This window comes from Lissotriton vulgaris, chromosome 1_1, assembly GCF_964263255.1.
Source record: "Lissotriton vulgaris chromosome 1_1, aLisVul1.2, whole genome shotgun sequence".
NCBI lineage: Eukaryota > Metazoa > Chordata > Amphibia > Caudata > Salamandridae > Lissotriton > Lissotriton vulgaris.
This window is the reverse complement of record NC_141685.1, coordinates 1,313,459,080-1,313,474,529: the sequence shown is the minus strand read 5'-3', so window position 1 is coordinate 1,313,474,529 and position 15,450 is coordinate 1,313,459,080. Positions and strand designations below refer to the sequence as shown.

The window sequence follows — 15,450 nt, the reverse complement described above, 5'->3', positions numbered from 1 at the left end:
CATTATGATACATTGGTGGGGCAATGAATACAGAGGGTAGTACAAAAGATACATAGCACGTGCCTAACCATCCCAACGGAAGTTGATGATAACCTTTCGTTCCACAAATGAAATACGTATTGCGAGACGCTACAAACGATATGCCATTTGGGCTATCAAAAGTAAGTGTGGTGTTGCATTCACTTTTCCCCACCGGAATCGAACCTTTATTTCTTATACACAAATCAGCTTTAGTAGCAATAACATTAATGACGTGTGAGCTGGATACATTGATATTTCGTTGATTGCTGTACACACGCGGGGCAGATATATTATCGGGCCGGTACTCCTCCCACTCAAATCGGGTACCTTCAGCCCGTGGAAACCCATCCTTGTCGTGGTAACATATTTTATTCAGACGAAAAAGCACCCCCCCTTTCGTTGGCCATCTCAGAGTAAAGAGGAGAGTGTACCAGGCATTACAGGATCCATTATGCGAAAACGGGAGTGGAATGAGTGGGGTGCCCCCTTTCTTCTGATGCCCCGGCAACATCCCACACACCCAGCAATTGGACGTATTTGTCATATTATGCGTGTGATGGAGAATCTGAATAAAGCTATTCAGGTAAGTTTGTCGATGCCGTTCTTCATGGTAGGGTAAGGTAAAGTGAAAATGTTCAGATGGAGCCGGGGTAGTCGGCAGCAAATGTTCACGTGCAGGCACCACAAGTTCAACCACCCAGGCTATTACAGCTATTACCACAATGGTCAAGACAAAAAGGATGGCACCTAATATTCGTTTGTCTCGTGATGCGGAAGACGCCATAGTTCAGAAAGTTCTCAATGTCTCAAATAGTTCAAATTGTTCACAAAGTCTCAAATACACATGTGTGTATACCTAAAAAAGAAAAATACGATGCTGAGCTCCGAGGTAGCCGTTGTTTTCTTCTCCGGGCCAAGACGGGTGTCGCTACACTTGGCAGAACTGATCCCCCCCCCTTGGAATTCCCGGTTTCCGTTTCACAAACCCCAGAGCGGTAACCAACCAGTCTCGAAAAACCAAAAAAAAATCTTCTTATCGTGGCCGCAGATTGTAACGCTCTCGTCCAGCAACAGCGTGGTCCGGGAAGGCTCCCTCAACTTCGGCCGACGTCACAGCTGGGCTCTTTTCTTTCTCCAAAATCTCTTTGTAGTCGGTCAACACAGCAGGATTCACCAGATCAGGAGAGACACGACGGCAGTGTGTTGAGTGCACCCACCGCTTCCTGTTGGTCACTCGTACAGCTGTCCAGGTTGCCAGGAGGACCTGCTCAGGGCCCTTCCACCTTGGCTCCAAACTGCTCGCCCTCTCAAACGACCGGATCATGACATGGTCGCCAGGGCGAAGATCATGGCCCTCTCCAGTAGAGTTGTCGGGGAGCGCTTCTCGAACCTGTTGATGAATAGAAAGCAAATCATTTGTTAATCGTGCCAAATAATCGTTCATCATTATACAAGGCACATCATGTATTAACCGCGGCTTGGGCACCCCCCAGATATTCATAGGGCGACCAAACACCACCTCATATGGTGTGAGGCCAGTTCGCGAGTGGGGTACTGACCTGAGAGAGAGTAATGCTAGCGGCAAAGCATCCGGCCACTTCAACGACGTGGATGCCACAATCTTAGCCAGTTTGAGTTTCAACGTAGCATTGTACCGCTCAACTAGACCTGCCGACTGAGGGTGGAACACAGCATGAAACTTCTGCTGAATCCCTAACCCCTTCAGCACATACTCCACAATCTTCCCAACAAAATGAGGCCCATTATCGCTCCACAAAAATTTGCAAACTCCAAAGCGAGGAAAGAATTCCTTAAGCAACACCTTAGCCGTTGTTAGAGCTGTATTGTCTTTCGTGGGGAAGGCCTCAACCCATTTGCTAAAGGCACACACCACCACTAGAACGTACTTCAGATTGTTGCAACGCTCAAGCTGGATATAATCCATTTGGAGTACCTCGAATGGTGCAGAAGGTGGAACGAACCCTCCTTTCGGAGTATGGGTCCCCTTTCCAGGATTGTGTTGCAAACATACCAGGCAGGTCTGCACTACTCTCTTGGCAGTATTAGCAATCTTGGGATGTTCCCAGACTCGTGTTAACAGTCGAGTGATTGCAAGAGCTCCCACATGCGCCAACCCATGTGTCATCTGGACCATCGCCTGCAAGTAAGCTGCAGGCAATTTCCATTTTTCCATATCCTTGCTTCTCCAACAACCTTCATCATCTAGCACCCCATCTGCTGCCCATGCCGCAAGTTCTGATTCAGTAGCTGATTTCTGAATATCTAAGATTTCTGCTCTAGCATCGCTCCATCGCTCAGCCTGTGATTGTGTCACATACGTGGGGGAGTCAGTCCGAGACATAGCCGTTTGTCTCGCTATGCTATCTGCGAAGGCATTTCCCTGACCCACTTTATCAGTAATCTTTTTGTGGGCGCTACATTTTATTATCGCCACTTTCTTTGGGCAAAGCAACGCATTTAGGAGATCACGCACTAGTTCTCCGTGCATAATGTGAACTCCATGAGAAGTCAAAAACCCACGTTCTTTCCAGAGTAGCCCAAAGTCATGCGCTACTCCGAAGGCATACCGGCTGTCTGTGTAGATGTTCACACATAGGCCAGCACTCAATTCGCAGGCTCGTGTTAACGCTATCAGCTCTGCTGCCTGAGCCGATTTCTGTGGTATTCTAGCTGTTTCTACCACTGTCTTAAGTGTCGTGATCGCATATGCTGCGGAAGTCGTACCATCTGGCAGCCTCAAACACGATCCATCAACCCACAGTTCCCCATCCACATCTGGAAGTGGCATATCCTGTAAGTCGACACGACCCTTTGTCTGTTCCTCAGTCAGGAAAACACAATCATGATGTTTTTCTTCCTGACCCTCCTCGACCGGATAGGGCAATAAAGTGGCAGGGTTCAGGGTAGGGCATCTTTTCAGTGTGATATGTGGCGCCAAAAGTGTAAGCTCATATCCTGTTAACCGTGCACTCGTAAGATATTGGGTCTTTGTTTGATTTAACAGGGCATCTACTGCGTGGGGAACTAGCACCAACAATTTGTGTGACAACACTATTCCCTCACTTTGCCGTATAGCTACTGCTGTCGCTGCGACTGCTCGGAAACACCCAGGTAACCCTCGTGCTACAGGATCAAGAAGGGCAGAAAAATACGCGCATGGCCTCTGCTTATCCCCGTGTGCTTGCACTAACACTGACAACGCGCACCCATCTTTCTCGTGCACGTACAACGTGAAGATCTTTGTGTAGTCTGGTGTACCTAACACGGGTGCAGAGCAAAGGGCCTGTCTCAATTGTTCAAAAGCATTTTGACATTCATCTGTCCATTCAAGGGGCATTGGTGTAGTTTTGGACAGTAACGCTAACAAAGGTTTTATAATGTGCGAAAACCCCATGATCCACTGCCTACAAAATGACGTTAACCCTATAAAGGCACGTACATCTCTCTGTGTGCGGGGGACTGGTGTATCTAAAATCGCCTGAATTCGATCAGATGTTAATGCACGCCCCTCCTTAGACAAAAGATGACCGAGGTAGGTCACCTTGGGTCTACAGTATTGAAGCTTTTTCTTAGAAACCTTGTGATTATTCTGTGCCAGAAAAGAAAGCAACGCAATCGTACTCTCCTCACATTGTGCATAAGAATCTGCAGCAAGCAGAAGGTCATCCACGTATTGGATAAGGACAACCCCAGACTGTAACTCAAAGGAATCAAGCTGTCTTTTCAGAGCCTGGCTGTAGATACTCGAGCTCTCAGTGTAACCTTGAGGAACACGACAAAATCTATACGATTTATTATTTAACGTGAAGCCAAACAAATATCTGCTATCAGGATGGACAGGGATGGAAAAGAATGCATTTTTCAAATCAATTACACTAAAGGTCGTGGCCGTTGGTGGCACCAGTGTAAGCAAGGTCGTAATATCGGACACCACCGGGTATTGGGGAATGACAATTTTGTTAATCTCTCTCAAGTCAATAATAAACCGATAGACTTTGTCGTCAGTATCTCTCTTAAGGATCGGGAGAATAGGGCTGTTACAAACATTATAAGGAACCTCCTCCACCACTCCTGCAGTTATCAAATCTTGAACAATATGTGTCGGGGCAATTTCACCTTCCCTCGAAATCTTATACTGTGGCACCCGTGGCAGAGAGGCCCCCTCCTTAACAGTAATGTGACTAGGTAGAATACGCATCTCTCCCACATCCGTATCTGAGGTCGCCCATAACGTGTGCGGGAGAGAGGCCAAAGCTGGAATGTCCAGTATAGTGCAAAATCTATCCGAGTCAGGGAAATTATCGTTTAGGATAACCCGCACTCCCTCAGGAGCACACCGTATCGTTGCTTGAAAATACTTAAGCAAGTCAATACCCAGGATATTATCTGGTGTATGGGGCGATAACAAAAATTGACCAAAACTAAAAATTTGTCAAGACAAAGTGCAAGGGGTTTTGACAATGGGCTAGGGGAGGGTGTGCCATCAAACCCTACACATGTTATCATTTCGCCAGACAGGGGAGCCCTCGGAACCAAGTTTTTTGACAAAGCGCTACGAGTAGCCCCTGTGTCGACTAGAAATTGATCAGTAGAACCCAGAATACCCGCTGTTACATATGGACCCTTCTGATCTACCGGCACTTCAATTGATTCCGTACCCCATCCTACGCAGTCCTATGCATGCACATAAGCCTGGTGCTCCACATTCTCACCCTCCGATATCTGATATTGGTTTCGTCTATCAAAAGTATTTCGTTCGTCCTGGCCACGGCCCCTCTCCTCAACCCTTCCACGATCACCTCTCGTCCCCGTGTAACTGCCTCTCGACCTACCGCCTCCTCGACCACGCTGGCTACGCTGCTCACGAAGTACCGGACAATCTTCAGCCCAATGCCCAAACTCTTTACAATAGGCACATTGATCCTCCGCTATATCCGTACGACCATACGACGTATTTCCTCCACCTCGTCTACCTCTATCATTCCCTCTACTCTGTGTTCCCCGAACCTGCGCCAACATCACCTTCGTTTTCAATTCCTTCGCCTTTTTATCAACACTTTCTTTAGCCTCTAACTCCTGCCGCTCATAATACTGAGCCATAGTTAACAAAGATGCAGGGGTCGCCGTGGCCCAGGAACTTTCACTCGATTTCAATCGTTTTGCAATCTCCGGTAGGAGATTAGCCACGTACTTATCTACAAACAAATGCCGACCCGTATCGTCTGTTAAAGATTGCCCACTGTAATCATGAAACGCCTCTTCAAAGCGCGTAAAGAAATCTGAAACCGTTTCATCAGGCTTTTGTTTGCACGAAGCTAACATGGTCCAATCGATCTTTTTAGAAGGTACGAGCGTTTTCAATTTATTTAAAATAGCCGCCGGGAGGTCTAAAATCAACTGGCAAGGCTTACATGCCGGTTCCCTATCCAAATCGGCAGCATTTATTTCTTTCCATGTCCCCCCGAGTATGGTTTCATCATTATTTTTACGAATTTGTCTCCACATATCAGGCGGAAGAATTAACCCAAAAAACAGATCTATGTCGACAAGAGTCATCACACAAGACGAAATAGCCCCTTCCACCCCTTCGTAGAATGCCGCCGGATTTTTCCGAAGGTCAGGTAAAGAATTTTTCAATGCCATAACATCTGCTCTATTCCAAGGCGTATACACCCAGTTATATATAAAATATCCCTTCGCATCCTTGGACAATTTATCATCATCTGTACCTTCCCCTTTTGGTGGAACATACAAAGGTGCGGCTTCACGCATAGGCATAACATGCAGTGCAGAACTCTTATCTGAACCCCGGAGAGAACACTCCTTAGACTGCCCATTAGACTCCAGCTCGGACTCCTTTTTCTTTTTCCGCTCCTCCCGCAATCTGGTAGTCTCATCTCGCAGCTGGATCAGTTGCTTGTAAAAGGCATCAACATCTGCAAGATCAAATAAACCTTTATCCAGATTCTCACGATGAACTGACACAGCTTTAGATTCTAACGTATCTGAAAGTTGACGATATGCAGTAACAACTTCATCTGCCAAATTAGCCAGAAAATACAGTAATTCATGATCCGTCCATCTACCCCTTTCCGTAACAACCTCGGACTGAGAAACATAGTTCGTATTCACTTTACGAGCCCAACTACGTAAATGTGCGGATCTCTCCGCAGAAAACCTGAGAGCAGATACACCCTTCTTTTCCGGCTTATCCTGTCCATCATCCTCCGAATCTGCAGCTGGAGCCGTAGGCGAAACGTACGGAGGCGGTGACCGATCTAGCAATGAAAAATCATCAATTTCATTATTAAGGACAGGATAAAGCGGCCGGCGAATAGGGAATTGACCAGTCGTTTGCAATTTACGTTCCCGTTCCTCCCTCTCTTTCTTCTCCTGAGCCTCTTTTTCCTCAAGCTGTAAAGCCTTATCCCGAGCAGCCTTGCGCTTCTCTTTGTCCGCCAAGGCGACTTCACGTTTCATTCGCTCACGCACCGCTTTCTCCCACATTCGCACACAATCAAACATGTTTTGTCTAGACCTGCGTTGAAACAAACATTGCTCCACAAACTGTACTTTTCGTAAATCGAACGACCCATGTAGAGGCCATTGCAATTCAGGATCGGACTTTGTATACTTATGCCATAATTTGCTGTACATTATAGGGGGAAGGCCAAATTTTATGTACATATCACGGTTTGGTGTTCCTTCTGGGGGAGCCGGCTGTGCTTCTGCTAACCTAATTGTGGTACCATTTCCAAGACAGCACATCCCTCGGAGTGTGCTTAAAACAGGCATGTTCAAAAAGTATCACGAAAGCGTGACACCGTATAAAATGGCACTTACAGTACTCCACACAAATGTGCCGTTCAAAGGAAAGAAACAAAATTAGAGAAACATCTCTACATGCCTACCTATGTGAAGTGCACTGCACATATAAATTCAAAGATCACAAAATCACAAACGTTAGCTAACTCAAGTCAAAATCATAGGTCATAGGACTCCGGCAAGCGTCCGAAGACTACCTTACCGATCACAAATCATAGAACTTCAGTAAGCGTCCGCAGACTACCTTACCGATCACAAATCTTACCCAAACTCTCAAATGTCCAGATTCCAACTGCCAAGGTCTTGTAATCGAATCAGCCAAACGGCACTTTCCCAGCAACGCAGATGATCGAAAACTCAGTCGGAGACCGGCGCCACCTGGAAGGTCAGATCGGAAGGAAAGGAAGAAACACCGCGGGTGCCAAGACTCGGGTCACTCGGTGGCAGCGTACGCGTCCATGGCGAGTTTCCAAACCTTCGTCACGACCTCTCCTTCGGGCATCCGAGTCGCCGATGAGTCCCTTCGTGGTCGCCAATTTGTAGTAATCAGGGTTCCCAAGGCCTACATGCTCCGTAGATAACCCACTTACATTCAAGAACTGTTGGCACGGAAACTGTAAAATTCAAAGAACAAGTTTATTAAGACCCCATGGGGTGGTGGTACACTCCTACAGCACCCTTCGGTAATGCAAGAAGTATCACACCGAACATTGGTGTGACTTGTTCTTTTATACAGTTTACAGGTCATAAAAGATAGGCGGCACAAAGTTACAAAGCATTATGTACATATATGGTCATGTTTTGGAACACAGCCAGCTCATTGGAGGGTTACAACCCCGCTGGTCAGTTTGGCGGCACATTCCTGAGGGACGACTGGTCAGTTGAGACTGCGCATGTACGGATTGACCAGTACTAAAAATAGCCTGTTGCTGGGCAAACTCGAGTGGTCAGTGGCACGGACAACGGACTAAAGGGCACGCTAGCCACGAGGCAGCTTATGGTCTAAGATGGCCGCCGTAACCTACAAAATGGCGTTTTCATGTATAGCCAATTTAAGCGGGAAAACGTGTAGCACAGCTAAGCGCTAACTCGGCCATTGGCAAATTACGACACCTGCCTAGACGTGAGTCCGGTGCTCACCGTGTCACTGAAATCAAGCTGTACCCGGCTGATGAGCCCACAACTAGGGCGAAACTGGTGTCAGGATGCTTGTGTTCTGGTTCAGGGAGGACCTGGCTTGGCAGTTCGGGCTGGACTGTTCCTATTGAAGCAGGACCAAGACTGATTTGCATATGGCTAGGTTTAATCTGAAGTGGCATGGTGAGCAAAAGAACAATGGTTGGAGTGCTACCTTGAGCTATTGCCAGAGGTCAGACTTTGTGCAAACAGCCTCTCCTCATTTTGTGTGCGTTTCAAGCAGTAGTAGCTAGTGTGGTTGAAGTGAAATGGAAAATGTGTAAAACTATTGGTAGAAACATAATCATTTTTGACCGCTCTTGACCTATGGGCTTTTACAAGCCCTGAATCTTGTGTTTGCAATGCACTCCGCCTCCAGCCGTTAGGCCTAAACTTGTCTTTTGCCTCTTCACAGAAGGATGATGTGATCATAGACCGCCTGGGTACCTCCACAGAGGAAGGCAAAAAGGTGCTCCGAAATGGCGGCTTGAACTTCTTAGCCATTTTCAGAAGAATCGAAGACAAGGCCCTTCAAGAGACAGTGAGCACAGGCTCTTGACTATGAGTGGAGTTTACCCCGCGGTTCTGTTTGTATTATTATTATGGATTATTTTGTAATGCCATGAAGTAAATATGTAATATTGGGACAAGATTGGTGTATTTATTTCAGGTTTTCTAAAATCTTCAGTGTCCATGAATTAGAGTGTGGTCTCCATAGACACTTAGTGTGTGCTTAAATCGTTTAAGAGTGGCAGTAAATACATATGGTGATACAGTATTTGTCAGCAGAGACGAGAACCACAATGTTAAAAAAACACACCTTTATCCCCACGGATAACCAAGTCAAACTTCAAAGGTAACATATTCAGTAATACAAAATAGTTGTGTTTTTTGCCCTTCTTTTTCGTGTCTTTCTTCCAACGTTTTTAAATGTCCACTAAGTTCAGTGATTTAATTCACAGCAGATTGGTAAAGGGTCTCTGTAAAACAAGACTTGGCACAACGGTTCCAGTTCTTTCGCTTACTCATTATGAGTCATAATGCCCTGGCCTTGAACCAACTGACATGCACTGAGGGAGCTAAGATTGAACTTGAGGTGACCCTCCACAATGCGAATTTATATCTGATTGTATAACGGAAAACTCATCCAATATGGAGTCCAGTAATCTTTTTTTTTTATAAACCTTTACGTTGATTCCTGTGGTTAGTTAGAGTGGGCGGGTGGGAAGAGGAGGTAAGCGGTGGCGCCACTCAAGCCGAGATGGGCGCCGCCACGCAGTGGCACTAGCTGTCTATGAGCTTTGGCAGACCTGAGCTGGGGAACATAGTAGGGAACCCCCACCAGTAAAAAGGGGTTTCAACGGCCACCCACGGAACTGAGCCTGTATCTGGTAGTTGACTCAGTGCAAGGACAAAGAAGCGATACCCTTCTCGATGTGGTGTTTCCTCAATGGAAATCCTTTTAATTGCTGCTCAAAAGCAATCCAGGAATATTTACGACGTTAAAAGAGGCAAAGGGCTGGGACGGACACTAGAGATTAGACAAACTTTATTGTTTGTACTTTATAACATGCATTTCTCCCATGAGTGCGACACAGAGGTGTGAGCCATACCTGCCCGATTCGTACCCGCTCAGCTTAGTGTGCATAGCAGGAAAAGCCTAGATGTGTAGTGTTGCCTTTAACATTGTGCATGAGGACCAGAGGGTGCTCCAGTCTTGTCTCTGTGGACCTGGTGATGATATGAGCATGGTGAGTGCATGCTCTTCTGCATAACTGTGCAGAGGGGCGTAAGGAAACGTGCTACTGCAGTACCGAACGCTCTCGTAAAAAGGCCTGACAAGAGTGATGTTTATTCTCCTCACCGCAAATGTGAAAAAACTGATATATTGAAATGGAGAAGCTCAAATGTGGTCACATCAGGGTGTTGGCTAAATTTCAATGACACTGAAGGAATTTGAATATTTTCAGATGTTAGCGTTATGCGAAATTTCACATTATGCGGTTTCATTACATTTGTGTGCAAGGAGCAGGCTTGTTCGCACAGAAAATGTCGCACAGAGAGATAATTTCTCCTTGAACCCGTCTTCTTCAGCCCGGCTCTGATTGCAGTGAAGGGGCCACTGAGAAGCCCTTTTGCCAGCAGTCCCCTAAAGCAGTTACATTCACACCCTATTAAAGGAGCACACACGTTCCGCACAGACTGGAATATGTCGCTAGGACAGTCGGCCTGAATCTCGCTCTTCGATTGGAACAGTTCCACCAGCGCAGCCTGCATGAAATGCTGAATCTACAAAGACAATTGTACACAAGTCATCCATGCGTACGTGCCAAACTTGTAAGCGTGATATTAACATAGAATATTTATTCAAACGTTAACTTTGTGGCCGGCAATAATTGACTCAATAAAATCATTATAGTGAGTGTGTAGTTAATTGTCACACAGTGAATATGTGGCTTTGTCAGTCCGAGGAAGAATTCTGTATTGAATGTTTTTGGTGCTTGGAGCTGGGAAAAAAAGCAAAAGAAGTTGCCTGAGTACTTGAGCTCTCGAGACAGAAGTGCCTCTGTGGCCATGAAACACTTGTTCTAGAGCTGGTCCTGTTAGAGACCTCCTAGCCTAATGAACTGGAACTGTGACAACAAACACATGAAACACAGCAGGAGAGATTGGAGATTAAAAGACTTTAGGCCCTGATTAAGAGTTTAGGTGATATTTATTTTGCACATGAGTAATACAGTACCATGGGTTACATTATTTAGTGAGCGTGATAAATACCAAGTATTAAGAATTGGGGAATAACATGCAGATTTTATTGCTTAGCGCACCAAAATCATCATGATACAGTAATACCGTATTGTTTTCCCAGGTTAAAATAAGGCAGGTTTATCTTACAGATATGTGACGAAGATTGAGTTATTGAATGTATCCGATATTTGTCAGATGCGTTAAATACCTAGCAACTCGTAATTCCAACCTGTGCATAAACTGAGCTGTACACATGGATCAGAATTAACCACCCAACTTGTAATTGGGGACATAGTATTTCAAAAACATGCACTTCTGCGTGCAGAAGTGTTGATAGTGTCACTGTACACATATACAGTCCTTTTGCTTTAAAGAAAGATCCCGAAGTGTTTTTTTGAAGACAGAGGTGCAATGCAACGTTTAGTGCGTTGTTGAAGCCAAGAGGGTTTGGTCCGATCAAAAAGAGGCTGAAACTGGGGTACAAGACCAGCTGACCCAGCAAGGGGGCTCAGGTCCCTCAATGCTGCTTGGGGACACCTTTGTTCCTCTTCTTCTCGGATCGGGCGGCTGGGTGCATAGGTGTCCCGAAACGCCGGGTTTTTGGCACCGGAGACATTAGCAGTAGAGGGGGCCTGCACAAAGAGGCTGCAAGCGATCTCAGGAAGTCCACAATTGGAAAACCCAAGGTGGGCTTTGGATCTGGAACGTCTGGGAACAACGTTGGCATAGTTAGCCCACTTCAACTCGGGCTAGGGAGTATGGATGCAGTGGTGCTTTCCAGTGTCTGGTTTTTTGCAGTCTGGAGTCCTCGCTGCTCTTCTGGAGTGTGTTCAGGATGCAGGGGAGGAGCTCAGCTACTCCATGGGAGTTCCTGGATCTTGGGTGAAGGCAGACAGTCCTCCCAGGCTTTCGGAGTAACAGGCAGCTGCAGGACGAGTTGCCTTAGTGCAATTGTTGATGGACAGCAGGCAGGGTTGGCACCAAGTCAGTTGCTGGTCTTCTGTTCTTGCTTTTGCAACTCTTCAGTGTCCATCTTCTTCTTTCAGGATGGCAGGATCTGTTTTCCTGATGCCAGTGGCTCCCCTAAATACTAGAATTGAGTGCATTAAGGAACTGTAGGGTAGTAGCCACAGGGCCACTTACCCTTGGGGTCACTATGCTCTCCATATGACCACTTCCTGTGGGTAGTGGGCATAACCTGGCTCATGGCGGACACAAATGTTGTGTCCACATCAGGTAGCCCGCCTTAGGGGTGGAACTAGCATGAGGCTGACTACTAATTTTCCTGCCTGTCCAGGCGCCAAATGGACCTATGAGGGAAGCCAGATTTGCTTACCAAAGGTGGCAGGCTCTTAAAAACTTCCTGTGTTCGAATGCTAATTGACAGGTCACCCTGCTGTAGACGGTGTAAGCCCCTTTACAAGAGGCGGCTTTGTTCATGACTTCCTGTGAGCGTGGGCCCTCACCCCTGGGGGGTCAGAAACGTCTGTGGTGGCAGGCTGGTCAGAACCGATCAGTCAGCACACTAGTAGTTGGTAGGCTTTTCAGGGGGTACCTATAAGGTGCCCCCTCTGGCTGCATGTATCAGTAAGTCCATCACTGGAATTAGTGTAGGTTTATTAATACAAGATGTGTGATACCAAGCATCTTTAGTTTCAGTGAAGCCATCATGTAGCTGGCGAACTTGTTTTTTCACTGGTGTCCAGCACATGTATTTAAAATGGCTTCCCTGGTCACTGGTCGTAATGGAACTGGCCTGCAGAGGGGCATATTTGCGTATGCAGATATGTCCACACGTGGCATAATGCACCCTGCCTTGGGGACGGCAGGCCTGCTGTACGGGTGGCTTATCTATACTGCATGCATTGTCTGGATGCATGGCGCACAGGGATGTGTGCCATGCCGTGTTTTCACTTTTTTGTGCACCAAGACACACAGCCTGAAATGGCAGTTTGCACGATTTAGGTGAGGGGTCCCTTAGGTTGGCACAGTACATGCTGCAGCCCTCTTTAGTTCCCGTTCTCTGGGTGCCTGGGGTACCACTAGGGACTTACTGGGGTACCAAAGGTATTGCCAATTGTTGGAACAATTGATTCGTTTTAGGGAAAGAGATCTGGCTCTGGGGACCTGGATAGTAGGAACTCAGTGCACTTTCTGTCAAAATTGCATCGAATACCAGGCAAAAAGTGGAGGTGACTGTGTCAAAAAGGGGCACTTTCCTACATGTATGCCTTCATGTTGATTCCTCACAATGTTAAATGCCATTTCCATTGTGTCCCTCCCCTATCCCATATTTCACTCTCCCCCCTCGCTGCCTCTCATGCTGTCTCATTGGCTCTCATGTCTTCCTTTTGACTGGTGCTCCCACCTTTCCGACCTCGACGACCTACCACAGGGCACTGTTGCTCCCTCCCACGCGATAATGACATGATTACTCCTCTGCTTATGTCATCGGCTGGGGCGTGGCAAGGGTACCACGGTCCCTCAGCAAACATTTCAACTGCCCACCGCGGATCCGCATGGGGTGATTACAACAATCCACGGCTCCTCGGAGCCACTGCACTACTGCGCTACTGATTGCTACCTCTCTGGCCTCCGCTTTCTTCTTCTCCTGGTCCCTTCTTTCCCTCATCCTCCACGCTTATGGGGCCTTAAGGCGGCCAGGAAGGCGTTACAAGAAAAAGGCAAACGATGTCCGGAACAAACATACGCATTGTTGGGGTCCCCACTGTCACCGAACCCGTTTTAATAGATTGTTGATCTTTATTTTCGGTGGGTTTGTTAGCAGCTCTTCTTTTTGTTTTCAAGGACCCGGGACCCGTACAGCTCTACACTGCCATCAAAGGAGTACTTTGATTTTTGTCTTTCTTTCAGCTTCAGACGAAAACAAGGTGAGTCACGTAAAATATAAAACGAAGCAGACGGCTCGTAGTAGTTTCATTTTCTGTTGTTGCAGCCTGATTGTAAACGTGACGCTGCTCTTCGTCACATAACCCAGACTTACTCTTTGCTGGAAATACCCAGACAGAGAAACAAACATTGCTCGTAATTTCATTAGTCACGCGGGCAGGATTTATAAATAGCTCAGCCCCTCCCAGGGCCTTTGGGACTCGAAATTCGGATTTCAGGTGTGGCTCAGGGCTGTTTTCTGGTGAAAAAGGAACCACGCTCTGGCTTGTTAACAGAGGTAGGTTCCTTTGGAAGTAAGTCACTTAAGTGTAGCAACTACTATCCCTGCTTTATCCTTCGATGCCCCTGGAGCTGCCCAAGACAACACCGGTCTCTGGGCCAGGAAGGCAGGGGCAGGAAAAGAATGTACATCTTGGATTAAACGCCGTTTCCTACTACTTGCGCCTTGCCCCATTTCCCAGAAGCAAATGGGAGACTCAAGGTCTGTCCCCCTTGGAAATCAAGGATACAAATCAGTACCCTGAAAACAGCCTAGGCACAGGGGTACTCCTCTCTGGGCGCTGAGGTTGTAGCTACGTGAGATATTTGGCCAGCAACCCAGCGGTGAGAAAGGCTGGTCAGTGAGAATATTGTAAAGGATTGTCCCTAGTGTCAATGCAACGAGTTTTTGCGCATAAACATTTGCCGCCCATTCCTGGTCAGTTGCACCATGTGTGATGCTTCTAGGGGTGATCTGCTGGCAGCTTTGGTGGGGGCGCCTCAATTTACTGCCTTGATGTAGCACCCGCATGTTCCTGAGGGATTGGCGGAGGTTAAGGATCTGGCTCGCATCACTGGGGGATGTGAATCATTTGAAAGTGTCCCTGATAGCGCTTTGAATGGTGAAAAGTTCGACTCTGAGAACCCTGTGGGAGCTGAGGGGCCGGCCTATTTTTTCTCTGCTGTTGGGCCTGACCTTGATTGGACTGTGGTTACTGTGGGAGTCTGTCCCTCACTCACTGGCAGAGGTAACCGGCCTTCCCAGATTGCAAGGCTGGACTGGAGGTGGATGGCCTGCCCGAACTACAGTGAGGGAGGTGAGAGGCCGGGCCATGATAACACTGCGGAGACTTAGGACCTTTTCCAGGGTACATTGTCAAAGGTGATGCGCCCTGACCCGGATTGCACAGCATGCCCATGATTTTACAGCTGGCGGGTGGGGCATGTCCTAACTACGCTGCTAGAGGGCGAGGAGCTTGTTCCAGATTATGTTGCTACAGATCGGGGGACTGTTCTCAGTTATGTTACTGGTCACTCTTGTGGGTACAGTAGTATCTTAATACGTTTAGAAAATCACGGCTTCAATACATGGTTTTTGCAATTAAGATTATTGCCATTTTTGATCCCTTATAAAATGGGTTACTTGTAAAGGGTGCTGGTGGAAATTTGTAAGCAAATTTCCTTCAACGAGTCTATAAACGCCACACTCTATTAAGTATTCGTGTTTATTTAGTCATGAGAGTGTTTCTACTAAAAAATGATGTACGAAGAGGACAGTTGGTACAGAGAACAGTATCAATTTGGTGACAACAGGTGAAAAGGTGAGCTCCTGATATGCGGTTCGTGCAGCACTCCACAGTAAGTATAAACATGCAGACAATATCACACACTACACATTAAACAACTTGTCGCAAGAAGGAAAGTATTCCTCACAGATACAAGTGGATTATTAGTCTGAGCGTGGGGAGGGAAAATGGGAAATAAAGAAAA

At 46.9% G+C, this 15,450-nt stretch overlaps 1 protein-coding gene across 1 annotated transcript in view; it reads left to right on the top strand.

Annotated features, from left to right (window-relative positions):
• The window catches only part of METTL1 (methyltransferase 1, tRNA methylguanosine), a 185,532-nt gene extending 176,839 nt beyond the window's left edge, over positions 1-8,693 (top strand). Inside the window, exon 6 of the mRNA XM_086936524.1 lies at positions 8,459-8,693. Within this exon, the coding sequence (XP_086792650.1) occupies positions 8,459-8,602 (144 nt within the window). The 3' untranslated portion in view covers positions 8,603-8,693. The remainder of the gene's footprint in view (positions 1-8,458) is intronic.
• Positions 8,694-15,450: the final 6,757 nt, after the last annotated feature.